The 15,308-nt window shown below is 34.5% G+C and overlaps 1 protein-coding gene across 1 annotated transcript in view; it reads left to right on the top strand.

The window, feature by feature from the left end:
- Positions 1 to 15,308, top strand: part of LOC134750567 (uncharacterized) — a 95,099-nt gene that overhangs the window by 49,384 nt on the left and 30,407 nt on the right. The window contains exon 2 of the mRNA XM_063685775.1: positions 3,040 to 3,405. Coding sequence (XP_063541845.1) covers positions 3,087 to 3,405 — 319 coding nt within the window. The 5' untranslated portion in view covers positions 3,040 to 3,086. The remainder of the gene's footprint in view (positions 1 to 3,039; positions 3,406 to 15,308) is intronic.

Here is a 15,308-nt window from a genome sequence, read left to right as displayed (position 1 = left end):
TACCGATATCACTACTCTAGGGCAAGCCGCAAGACAAAGTCACGAACTTATGATGTTATGATATTTCCTACGTTCAGATTTCAGATTATATATATAAATTGTTAGTGTAGGTAAGTTCCAAACGTTACCTATATTGTGTCGTCGCATCGTGTCTTTCAAAATGAAGAATAAGTCGTGAAGCTAATACGCGATGGGCCGACGGGACTATTATATACGGTTAATACAGTTATTAAAAGCTGGTTATCCAACAAAATTGGGGCGCCACGTGTCCGGTCATCTCGGTCAGCCCAGTTAACCGGTGTCTCCTGGGATAACTCGCAGGATTAATTGAAACGGTATTCTCTTGTAGAGTGCAATCTAACCAACAGGGATTACCGGTTATTATCCGGCCGATATCAAGTTCATTAGTTGGTGGATAGAAATAATTAATCTATTTTTTATTAAGATTGCTTCGGCACAATATCTACACGAAATGTTTCGCAGTCATTTGGCAATAGAATACTTAATAACCGCTTAACTTTGAGTATTCTCGTGTACCTACCTACTTAGTTTCGACAAGTTAACCCTTATTGATGCTTGTGTGTGTACAACAATTTTGAAATATTATTTATTTCATTGGGATGATAAAAAAAACTGTTTTTTTTTTTCTTTAAAATTTCTACGCCATAGTTATTTCAATTGCCTGTTGTTTTCCCCACTTGTCTTTGTATACGTAACTCCTTCGGCTCAAGCCTATCAATGTTTGATTAGTGAAATTTATCCAACAAATTGGTCAACTCGGTCAGCCCGGTTAACCATCTTGTCTCCTGGGAAACACTGGTTTAAATTGTAACGATATTGGCTTGTACAGTGATATAACTGAAAATAGAGGAAAATGATACTGGGTACGGACCGTACCCCACTAAATAAGGAAGGTTCCGTCCATCGTCATAGTCCGTTATTATTTTCGTTATTATGATAATAAAGTTTATTTTATTTCTTTTAAATTCGAGGTGCCTATTTATAGTAGGTTAATTTTCGGTTTGGCCACATCAAGAAATTCATGAACTAATCAAATCTAACCTAACCATATCATGAAGTGATCAATTCTTAGATAGCATAATTATCATGAAATTATCAGAATCTATGATTTGGCTAAAAACATATGCATTGCATACAAAATTTAAAGTCTATTAATAAATGTCTAGTGTCGGAATCACGTAAATATTTTTTTCCCCTCACTAGCTCGGAAAGTTGTCTTTTATCCTTCAATACAAGCGGGGAAAAACGCGTTTTATCCACTAGTGGGGAAAGTAATTTGACCTTGGATGGAGCGTGTTTAAGTAGCTTGACAGATAACAAAACGTAAATCGTTTATGATAATGATTCGTTCGATATTAATTATCATTAAATAAATGGTTTGAGAATCTAATGAAAAATACCAAATTTAGCTTTATTTAATGATTTTAAGTCATAAACCTTAAAATTCCATAAGAAACGTTTGTTTTTTTATAATGATGTTAAATATAATTCTGAACGCACAAGTTGAGTCGATGCAATTTCAAAACGCATCGTTGGCATTATAGAGTACGTCATACGTCAGAAATGTCAACATTGTCAACAATTTTTTTACTAAAAAACTTTTCTCACCGATTCGCGTAAAAATACACAACTTCCAGAGTTTTCTGTTATAATATCGTAAAGAAATAACTCATTCCATTGATGAAGATGATCTACGCCTGTGGATGTTGCATTTTCCTCGCTATAGTGAGGTGAAAAGTTTTGTGTTATACACGGGCGCAAATGTATTTTACTTCTCGTGTGTTGAAACACTCGCTACGCTCAGGATTCTATTTTAGAACCCCTCGCTTCGCTCGTGGTTTACCTATAGAATCCTTTCGCTTGCTCGTGTTTCAATTCTACACTCGCGGATAAAATACAACTTTGCACCCTTGTATAACAAATAACTATTGTTACGTACCTACACCCGGACTAACGAATAAAAGAATTTTTTATTATCCTGTCAAAAGCCATGATGAATGGATTCCATTTTATCCTTGTTTATTTTATTAATATGATTACATTTCATTAACATTCAAAGTACAGTGGTTTTTTGCGTTCGATTTTTTATTATCACGGGACAAACATAATTATCTATATCTTACTTATGTCAAAGATAGATATAACTCCGTAATAGATGGATACAGTCTAAGGAAAAAACGTGCCTCGAAAATCAAGAAAATTTGATTCTCGTTCAGAGGGCGCTACTAGCTTTGGCCTACGGTCGTATAGATGGCGTTGACGGGTTCGTTTGTTATTTAACAATTTTAACGCATATCAGTAAAAGAACATGGGTCAAAATCATAAAAATAATTAATGCAAATAAAAAAAATCATTTATCCATATTTAAATACATTTTATCGTATTTTTATAAATCTTCATTTTTAGTTTTAAAGTGTGTCGACAGATGGCAGTGAATTTACTGGGGTTACAAAATTTACTATGACAGTACCGCTCTAGTATAAGTTACTCTATGCTTATGTGAAGTTATATTTACCGATGCCAGTATTGTTATTGCCTCTGAATAAAACTCCATTGGACTTTTAAACAAAGTTTTTTATTTATTAAATTAAATTAAATAATCATTTATTTTCAGGCATTGCCCATAGCAGTGTTAGTAACAAAAAACTTAAATAATAATATTAGACAGTACAGTACAGTTATGCCTAAGCTAATCATAAAAAAAAACGAAATCTAATTTTGTCTTCGGTTACCGCGATAGTTACTCATGAAATAAAACTATGAAAACGGATTATATCGCGTATATTGAATTTATAATACATCCCGACGTTTCGAACTCTTTACAGCGTTCGTGGTCAACGGGTGACCACGAACGCTGTAAAGAGTTCGAAACGTCGGGATGTATTATAAATTCAATATACGCGATATAATCCGTTTTCATAGTTTTTTTTTTTTTTTTTTATTTCATGAAATCTAATTTGTCAATAGAAAGGAGCGGGAAGGTTAAAGATTTTGCTATAATTTTCTCTTTTTTTTCAGGTACAATGCCATCATAACCTAAAAACTCTACAATGTGAGCAGACTACATGGTTTCACTACACCATGACACCAATAACGATACCTTCAACGCCACCGAACTATCGAACTATACGGAGTACGCAGAGATACCGTATTACATAAAAGCAACGTCTATGACTTTCTGCATAGTGATCATGTGTTTAGGAGTGATAGGGAATGTGATGGTGCCAATAGTGATACTGAAGACGAAGGATATGAGGAACTCGACGAATATATTCCTGATGAACCTGAGTATCGCGGATTTGATGGTGCTGCTGGTGTGCACGCCGACGGTGCTGGTGGAGGTTAACTCGAAACCGGAGACGTGGGTGCTGGGGAAGGAATTATGTAAGTAACCAATATGTTTTGATAATTTAGCCTATATTTGTGTCCTACTGCTGGGCAATGGCCTTCATTGTCTTCCGTCACTCGTCACGGCTGTGACGAAATATAACTTACTCCCGCAAGTAGTCTCAATACATTAACATTTGAAAAAAAAAACAAGGAGAGCCTTTTTTAGTGATTAAATAGGTAAAACTTACTTATCTAAGAATTATTCTTGTATCCTCATTGATTATTTAAAATAGTGCATCTAATCCATAAAATAGGTTTTAAAATATTTTCCATGCCTACTAGTATAAGGTATTGACATTATCTGGACATAATACTATTGACTCTACCATCTTATCTGTACATAATGTTAAGCAAATAAACGCATTTAATTTCATTTAAACAATTGAAGCACACAAAAATATACCGGACAAACCACTTCTTACTCCTAATTATCATTTTAAGTTGAAAATTATCGAAGTTTCAACTAAAACGTTATCAGTTTTGTGTACTACGCTTTACCGCAGATTCAATACAACTTAAGTTAAATTAATAAGGTTCATTTTTGTACAGAAATATATTGCAAATAAGCAGTAACGCTTAAAAAATTCAGGCGTAATCAGAAACTTGTTTTAAATAATGTTTTTACTACTGTTTAAAAGATAAACGATTTACCGTTGTAGAAATCATTATTTTCTTACAGATTTGCTGTTCATTGACCATTGTGAGCTAAAAGATAGCATAAAGTAATTAGATACGGAAGTGCCTATAGGTACTATCTGTAGGTACCTACAAAATTAAATCAAATATATTTTATAGATGTTTCATTATTGAATTTGCCGTTTTCAAAATTTTATTGTTTTTTTATATTAATAGAAATATGTTCTATCGTTTCTATGTCTACTCTTGTCACTTTCTACATTTCTATGGTCTTCAAAAAAATATTGAATCGAGAAATATGTCGTCGCCATTTTTTTTATTCGTGTCATTCATGATTGTACAAACGGGTAGGTACCTAATGGTTATCATCATCATCATAATTTAAGAGCATGGCTCTTGTCGGTAGAGTAGATGTCAGTTTTCGCAGTCCTCGGCCAAGTTCTTTAGGTCCCTGTAAGGCACGACATTTGCTTTTCCTTTTAGTTGTTAATGTATAGCTTGCTCGTGATTTTCCTCTTCCTCTTCTAGCTTCGATCTTGCCTTCCAATATAGTTTTAAAGAAAGTGTCGTGTCTTATCAAGTGACCTATTATTTTGCCTCGTCTATTCTATATGGTCCTCAGTAGGTTTCTCTTTTCTCAAACAGTTCGCAGCACTTTCTCGTTCGTTTTTTTCTCCGTCCAACTTATTTTCTCCATTCTTCTCCACAGCCACATCTCATAAGCCTTGAATCGTTTTATATCGTATTTACGTCACGTCACGTCGTATTCACGTCGATATTAAACATACACCATACCTAGTAAAACAAACATTTCGGATTGGGGCCAAGGCACGCATCTATACAGATACTCATCTACTTCTTTAAAATACGTTCGCACAAAATCCTAAATGACAAAACCGCTTCCCGCCATATCATTAAAAAGTAATCTTCATTTAGAATAAAATGTATGGCAACTCCCAACCATGGCGGCTTCTTATTAACAGGCCAATTCGAGTTTTAGTTATTCGATCTTTTCCGATATGATACTGATCTCAGTGTCAAAAGTGACATTTCTTAACCCAAATACTTTTGACACTGGCTGGAGATATCGGAAACAGATCTAATAACTGAAACTCGAATTGGCCTGTAAGCACCTGTTCGAACCAAAATGAGCATAAAAATGTAAGACTTGAATACGTTTTATATATTAAAACTCAATAATGTTCATTTTGCCTTGACGGCACGACCGGGATTAAAATGTATTTATTATTTCGTTGTGACCACCCGAAATGTTTGGAGTGTAAGATTATATTAAATTAAACTGATTAAGTAAGTAGTGGGTTCATACAAAATTGTAATTTTAACACGTTTTTATCATTAAGTTTTGATGCTTTAAATCATTATATAATAAAAAAGAATGTCACTTTCTTCGTATTCTGTAGGTCGACCACGGTCTCAAGTTCAACCTAAAAGAGTGTTCACATCGTTCGATCCGATATCGGATGTCGAATACGAAACAAAGAAGCAAAATTTGAGAAAGTGCCTTTTTATATTTATATACCACCTACATAGCGATAGCGATCTTCAAAACTAAATTAGAAAAATTATTAATAGATAAATGCTATTATTCAGTTAGTGACTTTTTTAATGATAATTTATAATTCTTACTTTATTTTTAATTATTATGTACTGACTATTTATTCGTTTAATTTCTAATGTGTAAAATTTGTAATTTAAGTGACATAATTTTTTTTTTTATAATAATTGTAACATATTTTAATGCATTACTAATTTAGGAGACTGTAGATTTGTTAGTTCGCATGATTATTAATTAATTTTATTTTATAATGTTTAGCCTAGATTACGGTCTAATATATTGTTGTATGTCCTCACAGGACGTCATGGACTGACTTTCAGAATTGATGTAACACCTAAATTATAAAATGTATGTACATGACTTTACAATCAATAAATGATATGATATGATATGATATATGATATAGAGATATGAGCGCACCTCTACTTATTGTAAATTATTTTAACACCTGTATATAGCCATGTCTCTAACAAATATAAAAAATCATTCATTCATACTCATTGATTAAATGTTTAATAGTTAAAAAGAATGCATTAACCCAAAAAGGAGGATTTGATGCCATTGGGCACACTCCAACAGTTGTCCTTCTCTGACATCCGATATCAGATCGGATAATGTGAAAACACATCACTATGGATTTTGTATGGTAGAGTATGTACAGTCACCATCAGATATATCGGAGCGGCCGAGGCTCTCACAAATATCTGAACACGCACTCTATTGTCAAGGCATTAGAGTGCGTGTTCAGATATTTTTGAGCACCTTGGCCGCTCCGATATATCTGATGGCGACTGTACCTCTAAAAACCCTACTACCCAAAAACCTGTATCGGCTGTTACGACGATAAGTAAAAGAATATCGAAGGTAACTAAAAGCTTAATGCAATTCGCATACGAATGTCCGCATATTCGATAACAAATGAGTAATTACTTTGATAAGAGATATAATTTGGCGATTAATTTTGCAAAAATATGTTGCGCTGTCGATGTGCAAAAAATGCTAAATATTTTCGAGTTAATTTTAATATTCAAGATCATCTTATTCGGCGATAATTATGTCAGTAATGGTAATTAGGTACAATAAATAAGCATTTTTATTTAAGTTGTGAATTTTACATTTAATTATCTTTAGGAGTAAATTTCTTTATTCACTAATTTACTAATTTGAGATTTTATACAGGTCTTATTTTAAATTAAAATCTAAGGTTTTGTACGGGCATAACTCCAGCTTACAAATAAATAAATTTCTTAATTTAAAAGAGCCGTTAAGCTAATTTTACGCACTTTTACTGCTTTAAAATGGAGGACTAGGCTCTCCGAAACGTGTCGCGCGAATGACTAAAAGTAAAAATGCGTGAGCTTAACCGTAAAAATCTCTTAATGTTAGCATGATTCAAGACAGTTTAAATAAGAGTGCGATTAAGTATAAGGTTGTTTTTTTATCACCAATGTCAAATAGTTTCCAGTTAGACCTAGTTTCCAACTAAAGCTGCGACCGGCGATCGCTGGAGCGTCTAAACGCTAATAGCGTATTGTTCTGTTTGTAACAACTCGACAAATTGCTTTTGAACAAGCCTATATTTTATTTGTCAGTTACTGTGCTTGGGGAAAAGTTGGAGTTTCACTTTAAGCGGCAGATATTCTCTTAACAAAGTACCTACTGTAATTGCCATACTTACCTCAAGAATACAAAGCGAGTTTTGGCTTTAGGTATGTTTTATAACCTTGGAACAGCATCACGCTAATAATATATTATAAATTTAAGATGTGTTATTCCTAATAGTCGCCATCGATTTGAATGTACCTTTTACATTTTCGTTATGTTTGCTATCTGAAATAGTAACTAAACTTCAATATTAATTATGAACTAAAACTATGAAAACGGATTATATCGCGATTTTGCATGTACAACCAGCCTTAAAGCACTTTGTAGTTTTTCCTCAGTCACCCGTTGATCACGAAAGCTGTAAAGGGTTCGAAACGTCGGGATGTATTATAAATTCAATATACGCGATATTAATCCGTTTTCATAGTTTTATTTCATGAGTAACTATCGCGGTAACCGAAGACAATATTATCATTATTAATTTCCTAAATCTTCCTAGACTTATAAGTTTTGCTTACATCACCTGATGAATATCTGCATCCCTTTGCACTTACTAACTACATACATTGTTTAAAACTTAGGTACAAGTAGAATACATACATTCAATTATTTTCTTCATTTTCTGTTCACACCAGCAGTGGTAGAAGCAGCCTTACTTAATACGAAGTAGGTATGCATAGGTCGTATATTTTCAAATCCAATGCCCTGTCGAACGGACTTGTTTTATACGTATTGTTACATGTTAACAGTAATAGAAAGTAACGCCAATAATATGGGTGCTAAATAATGTATGGAACCGTTACCTTACCTTAAACTGTCATTAAAACCCGTTCCGCTTATATAACCGCTGTCACTCACGCCCCACAAATTACAAAACTTAATAGGTGACCATTCGCGCCACATGTCGACTCCCACGAAACAAATGCGTCTAAACAATATCCACCTTATTACCCCTCATTAAAGCTCAAATTATATTAACAAGATAACCGCCTAAGGAAACCGCAACTCGGCCTAATTATACACCGTAAATACAAGTAGGCACATAATAAAGACCTTAATTGAATTTATTAAGCTCTATATTCGCTTGTCAGAGTAGTAATGTCGCTTTTAGCACTGCATAAGAGACGTAAAAGTCAAAGCAAGTAATCGCTGTAATGTTCTGAAGAACTGAAATAAATGTTCTGCGAAAAGTCACGGAGATTGAATTGCACAGAGTAACAGCTTTTTACAAAAAACACCTACTGAATATTCCTGGATTTTCTTTGTTAAAATTCCATATGTGCAAGGTACTTAATATATACTGTGCATACTTAATATTAAAATCCCTCGGTACATTTTAACTGAAATTAACACAAAAACATATTAAAAACTCCCTGAAAACTAATCATCGCCTAACACTACTGTTGATGGCAATTATTTATCTTTATATGTGTAGGTTTGGTACGGATTGGCATTAAAATAAAACTATAATTTTCATTTTCATGTATGTATGTAAACACTTTATTGTACATAAGACAGATTACAAACACAATAAAAGAACATAAATATATACAATGTACAAAGGCGGACTTATCCCTATAAGGGATCTCTTCCAGTCAACCTTTCATCGTAGGTAATTGTCTTTCAATTAAAATATTTTTTGTACATTACTGACAATCGGCCTGATTCGAACTTTAAGATACGTCAAATATTAGGTCTAGATACGATGTGGATCGGATATGTCAGTGTCAAAAGTGACGTTTCTTCAAACAAAAAACGTCTCTTTTGACACTGACATTATCCGATCCATTTCGTATCTAGACCTAATATTTGACATATCTTAGTTTGAATCGGGCCACATAATTATGTTACTAAACCTATCACTAAACAATAGTATTACTTATTTTATGTACACAAACATTAAAACAATATTGCTTCACAATCAATTATTTATAATTCAATTTGTTATCATTTTCAGATATAGAGAATAAACTATGTACTTTATCTACCTAGGTATGTATTTCATAAAATAATTAGCAGAATAATATTAATAAAATATTTTTTTAATCGGGCCGAATATTAATAAGCTGACTTCCTTCACTTGTAATAAGCTGTTACTCTGATTATTTCAGTTCTGTGAAAAATCTTTATGCTGTTGTTCAAACGAAAATGCACTTTAAACAAAAAGGATAAGGTCTATATCTCCTTGAGTCTGTAGACGGCATAATTGTAGCTAGGTCTTAGCCTTAAAGCGTAAGATAAATCAGGATGGAAGGAAGTCACTGTATTATTGCAGTAGGTACAGTTGCCATCAGATATATCGGAGCGGCCAAGGTGCTCGCAAATATCGAAACACGACTCTATTGTGAAGCAGTACATTGCCGCTCGGTAAATTTTCAAAAAATAATTACGGGGTCATAATTAAGTGTAACTTCAAAAAACTTCTTAATTCATGATTACACGTGTAAATTCTACGTCTAGTTTGATTTATTGCTCGTATTGGATTTACACACTGTATAGTGTATACTAAATATCATTGAAATCTTTCTACTTATACGTCATGTCACGACATGAAAGCTTAAAGTGTAAGTGGCCCGCTGACGTCAAAAGTTTAATATGAAGCATTTTAGTTGAACGAGTTCTGAAGTAACTGGATTCCAAAGTTCTCCTTCCGTTTAGCTCACATATATATCCGCTAATTTAATGACGCTGTACGCTAGTTTATACAGCGTGTATTTTGATACGATAATACAGGGTGTTTTTAGGGTTCCGTACCCTAAGGGTAAAAACGGGATCCTATTACTAAGACTCCTGTGTCCGTCTGTCTGTCACCAGGCATGGCACTGTATCTCATGAACCGTGATAACTTAGACAGTTGAAATTTTCACAGATGATGTATTTCTGTTGCCGCTGTAACAACAAATACTAAAAAGTATGGAACCCTCGATGGGCGAGTCTGACTCGCACTTGTCCGTTTTTTTTGTCACCTGCAAAAATTGACGATGTATATATCTATCATACTGAGCGACTGGGACCAAACCCGAAATCACAAAAAAGATATTTAACTGTTTCATACATTTTAGCTCTGACGTTAACTTTTCTAAGGCAGCAGGCCAAATAATAAACCGATTAAGTCTCGGTAAAAAAAAATGGTTTCAGCCATAACTTACACGTTTACAACTTCAAGAAATTCAACACGCATTGTCGTTTTATATTATGAAATAATCCAAAAATAGCTTAACCAATTAATTCAACATGATACAACAGAATTTTAACAGTCGTGAGTTCAAAGTCTGCGTAAAACGAAAACGCGCCAATTGCCAGAAAGATTGATTTATTAAAAACTCCCGCAATTAACTGGTCGGCTTTGAATCAATCTTCGAACATGTTATGCTATTCTAAATCACGTTGAATGTTCACGTTTTAATCATGTCAGACGTTTATGGTACTTTTTGATTGAAATGAAAAATGAAAAATTGGTAACGTGGAATTAAATTTGGGGTTCTGTCAGTCTGAAACTATAAACTATAAGCTAGGCGATTTTCGGTAAATGCGACATAAGTATAAACTTGCGGACGGTTTTGACGGAACTATAGGGGATTCATTGATTGCTATTTTAGCTACGGAACCCTTAAAATTTACAAATATGTTTATTATCTGATCCTACGCCTTCCATTGAATCCATTCCCAGGTAGCAAAATGACGTCAAATGACGTCAGCGACGTCGTAATGACGTAATAATGCCGTCATTATGACGTCGCTGACGTCATTTTACGTCATTTTGCTACCTGGGTTCCATTGTATTTTGAATCTATACTTTTAAAAAACTGGACAAGTGCGAGTCGGACTCTTACTTTAGTATTTGTACTTTTTAGTATTTGTGGTTATAGCGGCAACAGAAATACATCATTTGTGAAAATTTCAACTATCTAGCTATCACGGTTCCTGAGATACAGCCTGGTGACAGATAGACGGACAGACGGACAGACGGACAGACGGACAGACGGACAGACAGACGGGCAGACAGACGGACGGACAGACGGACGGACGGGCAGACGGACAGCTGAGGCTTAGTAATAGGGTCCCGTTTTTACCCTTTGGGTACGGAACCCTAAAAATCAATACGTTTGTCTTTGGCAATTCTCGATTTGCGGGCGGCTAGTGTAAATGTAAGGATACTCTAAACTCTTCGACCCGTTGAAGTCTTTTGTGCAATTGCCTCACTGCATCTTATCAAGAGCTTAACACCATTTCCATGTAAAATGATAGAGCTCATTGGTACTGCTTTCAATTCCTTTGAGTCTAGATTACCCCTGTGGCTAATCTAGACTCAAAGGAATTGAAAAGTAGGTAATTCGGCTGTTGATCAGGTTTTATTTGTATTTAAAAAAATACACTGAAGTTCTTGCGATTTGCCTAACAAAATGTATATATAGGTCAATTGTGTCTAAAAGTAACTACGGTTTTGCAACAGTTTTTACTTAGTTCTTTATTTTGTGCAAAGGAAGTATAATTGATGTTACTTAGTTTAACTACAATTATTCATACTCATTTTCTGTCTGGCAAAAGCATGGCAGCGTTAGCGCAATAGGCGAAACTGTATTAAGTACCTAATTCTGACATATTATTTATGTTATTTCCAAGTTTGTACCCAAGTCCTAGACATACGTCATTACATACATGCACACCTGTTTTTATCTGAAACATTGCGGTATAGCATAAATTGCGGTATTTCGGCACGGCTGATGAAAAAAACACATTTTCAGTGGAAGTTAAGATATTTTGATCGTAAATTAGACCCGCATGTCGCGGGCATATCTACCTACGATTGTCTACTAGGCCGCGGACAGGACGCAAGCGGCGCGCGGCGCGGCGAGCGGCAAATCAAGACCATTCCGATCCGAAGCCATTTAGGGAATGTATAAAATATTGTTTCAAAGATTTTATAATACACACATATACTGGGAAATGTATACATTTTCTAGGATTTGTATACAATGGCGGATTACATACATTTCCCATGAGTAGACCGTTTCTTTAAATAATCTCTCTTCCAAATACTTTTTCTACTCTTTGACAAACTGTAAAGCAGCAACATAAAACACAGCATACAATCAGACTCTGGCTCTGAACTAATTTTGGTCGTCAAACATCTATTTCTTTTTATGGATAGGACGCGAATTGTCTGTGTGGAGTGGAGCTGCGTTGCAGGATGCGGAGGCGGCCTATGTCTGTCCCAACTGCCCTGCCCTACAAAATCTGCAAAATGCTGTGTTACGTCGCCTGCGTCCGAGCATACTCTTAGCCTTATTGTTAAAAAATAATATATTTTGTTAAAAAAATGTGTTAATTCAAATTTATTTAAAACCTTACCCCATCATTCATAAACTCGCTACAAGCCTTAATTGGTTAATTTATGTTTTACTCCTTTCTTACAAATACATAAGTTAAAAACGACAAATTAATACAAACGATTATTTGCTAATTTAGGCCTTTTATGAATAAGGCGGTTCTTTTATAAATAATAAATAGAAAAAAAGTAAAACACAAAACTTAAAATACTTCGTGTTTTAAATAGGTATAAAAACCAAGCACTGCATTTTGTTTGCCTTTCTGTCTGACTAAAAGTAGCTATTGAAAATCTAGCAGTGACATAGGAGATATAAACAAAACAGAGTAACCGCCTCATGCAACCGTGATTGGCATAAGTTCTAAACGCACGGCGCATTACACCAATACTTAGGTATATACTCTGGCTAGCCAGCTCTGTCGCTCAGCAGATAAATGCAGCCAATTTGAAAAATATAGTCACAAATTATCGATCTCCCATACAACGGAATTACTTACTTGCTTTTTTTCTACATAATTACGTACATTTTTTAAATAAATTTTAATGGGTGGTTGCCACGCTGTATACCAAGCAAGTGGAGGAACAATAAGATGACATACTACAATGCCTCGAAGCTCGTGTAGGCACAGCATCGACCAGAGCAAAATTAAACGCATACTGGACTAACGGAGCGCACTCTTTCATCGCGGTTTAAGCTCTCTGTCTTATTTATTTAGTCATGTGGCAGTTATAAAACCGACGACAACTGAAATGTTTATCCAAGTTGGGAGTTGGCACGGACTCAAAACAAGCGGCTATCGCGTCTCGAATATTGCTTACCAACTTTCAGGCAAGTCGATACTAGTTTTTGGCCGTGTTTGAGTCATATGGCTAACATGTTTGACAGACTTAGACAGAAGGTCCCATGGGGGGTGATTTATGATCAAGGATCAAGTAATAGGTGTATTTTTATAGCACATCCAAATTTCATTTTTGATACAAGCTTTTATCGATGACTCTACTTTTCTTTCAACAGGCAAGTTTAACTCATCGACACTCGACACAATTTTAACAAACCCAAACACAATTTTGTTGCACCACGTGTGTTCATCAGATCAGCTCGATTGTTCTATAATATTGCCATTATCAGTATTATTATTTACAACGACGGGACTTAATCGCGTAAAATAAGTTTAAAAAATCCCGTCGTTGTAAATAATAATGACTAAAAATCGTGAAAGTTTAAATCAGTGTATTATCAGTATTATCACCCAACTTACATATGTATGTGAAGTTTCAGCTCATCTAATGGGAAGTGAGTCTAATTTAGCTTGCAAGATTTGACCCGAACAGTATACATTGCAAGTTAAATAATAGCTAGTAAAAACGGCACATATTAATTAATTAAATAGTTTAGTTTCTAACTATTGTCGATGTTAAATTAATTCGTCGCCACCTGAGATATGTGCTAATTTTGTATCATGCTCAAGATAACGCTTTACTTTGGTATAAATATCGTAAACTTGCTCAACATTTCCTTGAACACCAGACCTTACTCATAGTATTGTGTTCCTGCCAGTGAGTAAGGTTGCCAGAGCTCAACGAGGGTGCGGAGTGTTAGGGTCGGCAACGCGCATGTAACACCTATGGAGCTGCAGGCTTCCATAGGCTACGTAGACGGCTTACCATCAGGCGCGCCGTATGCACGGTTTGTAACGGTACAGTCGCCATCAGATATAACGGAGCGCCCGAGGTGTTCACAATATCTAAACACGCACTCTAACGCCTTGACAATAGGGCGTGTTCAGATATTTGTGAGAGCCTTGACCGCTCAGATATATCTGATGGCGACTGTATATAACAGTCAGTATCGCAGGTATCAGTCAGCATAATATGTAGAATAATTAGTTAGACTGTGACTACTTTTGAATGCGAACTGTTGAGATATACTTAGCTCGATTTGGAAAAGTAGGTATTCCAGGGTGGTAATACTTTTGGCGCGTTGTTTCATCCACTAGGGTAAACCCTCCAGCTCCAACTTTGGCCTGTTCATTTATTAGGTTTCTACTAATTCTATGTATGAACAATGTAACCACGAACAACTCAATGAAAAGTATTATTTTAAGCATTATTTGCTGAGCCTGACCTTTTTTCATCAAAATATGCACGTTGTTTCTTGCTTTAAAGATTTATTCTCTTTTTCTTATTAATATGTAACAGATTTCTGTGTTATTGCTGAATAAACATCATTTTATTTCATTCTAATATATTTCAAATCAATATGGAGGGGATAAAAAGATATGAACGCTTTCGCTATACCTACTAAAATAGAGCTGGAAACAGGTTTTTTGTTAAAAATGTATTTTTAATGCTGATTAAAAAGATCGAAATTATGTTCATTCACTGGGTTTTGAGGTGTTCATTCACTAGTTTTAATGTTCATTCATTAGGTTTTTGTGTACTTTTTGATAAATTATGCTATGACTCAAAAACTATGAAAGTAATAAAAAATCGCAGAAATTACTTTCTTAATTATTAAATGAGGATTGATTAAATTGCAATTAATTATTCGAATTATTAATGAATACTGAGAAATGATTTTTCAAACTCACAGATTATTAAATCTTTAAATTAAATCTTACACAATACTTAAAAAAATACCTAAGAACTAAAAATAATCTATAAAAAAAACCTTAACTATAAATAAAACTAAAGTAACCTATAAAAAACTACTCGAATAACCCACCCCGCATCGTTCCCGACGCAAAGGTG

Source organism: Cydia strobilella, chromosome 20, assembly GCF_947568885.1.
Source record: "Cydia strobilella chromosome 20, ilCydStro3.1, whole genome shotgun sequence".
Lineage (NCBI taxonomy): Eukaryota > Metazoa > Arthropoda > Insecta > Lepidoptera > Tortricidae > Cydia > Cydia strobilella.
The sequence above is the reverse complement of the archived record's forward strand: the minus strand, read 5'-3'. Positions and strand labels throughout refer to the sequence as shown.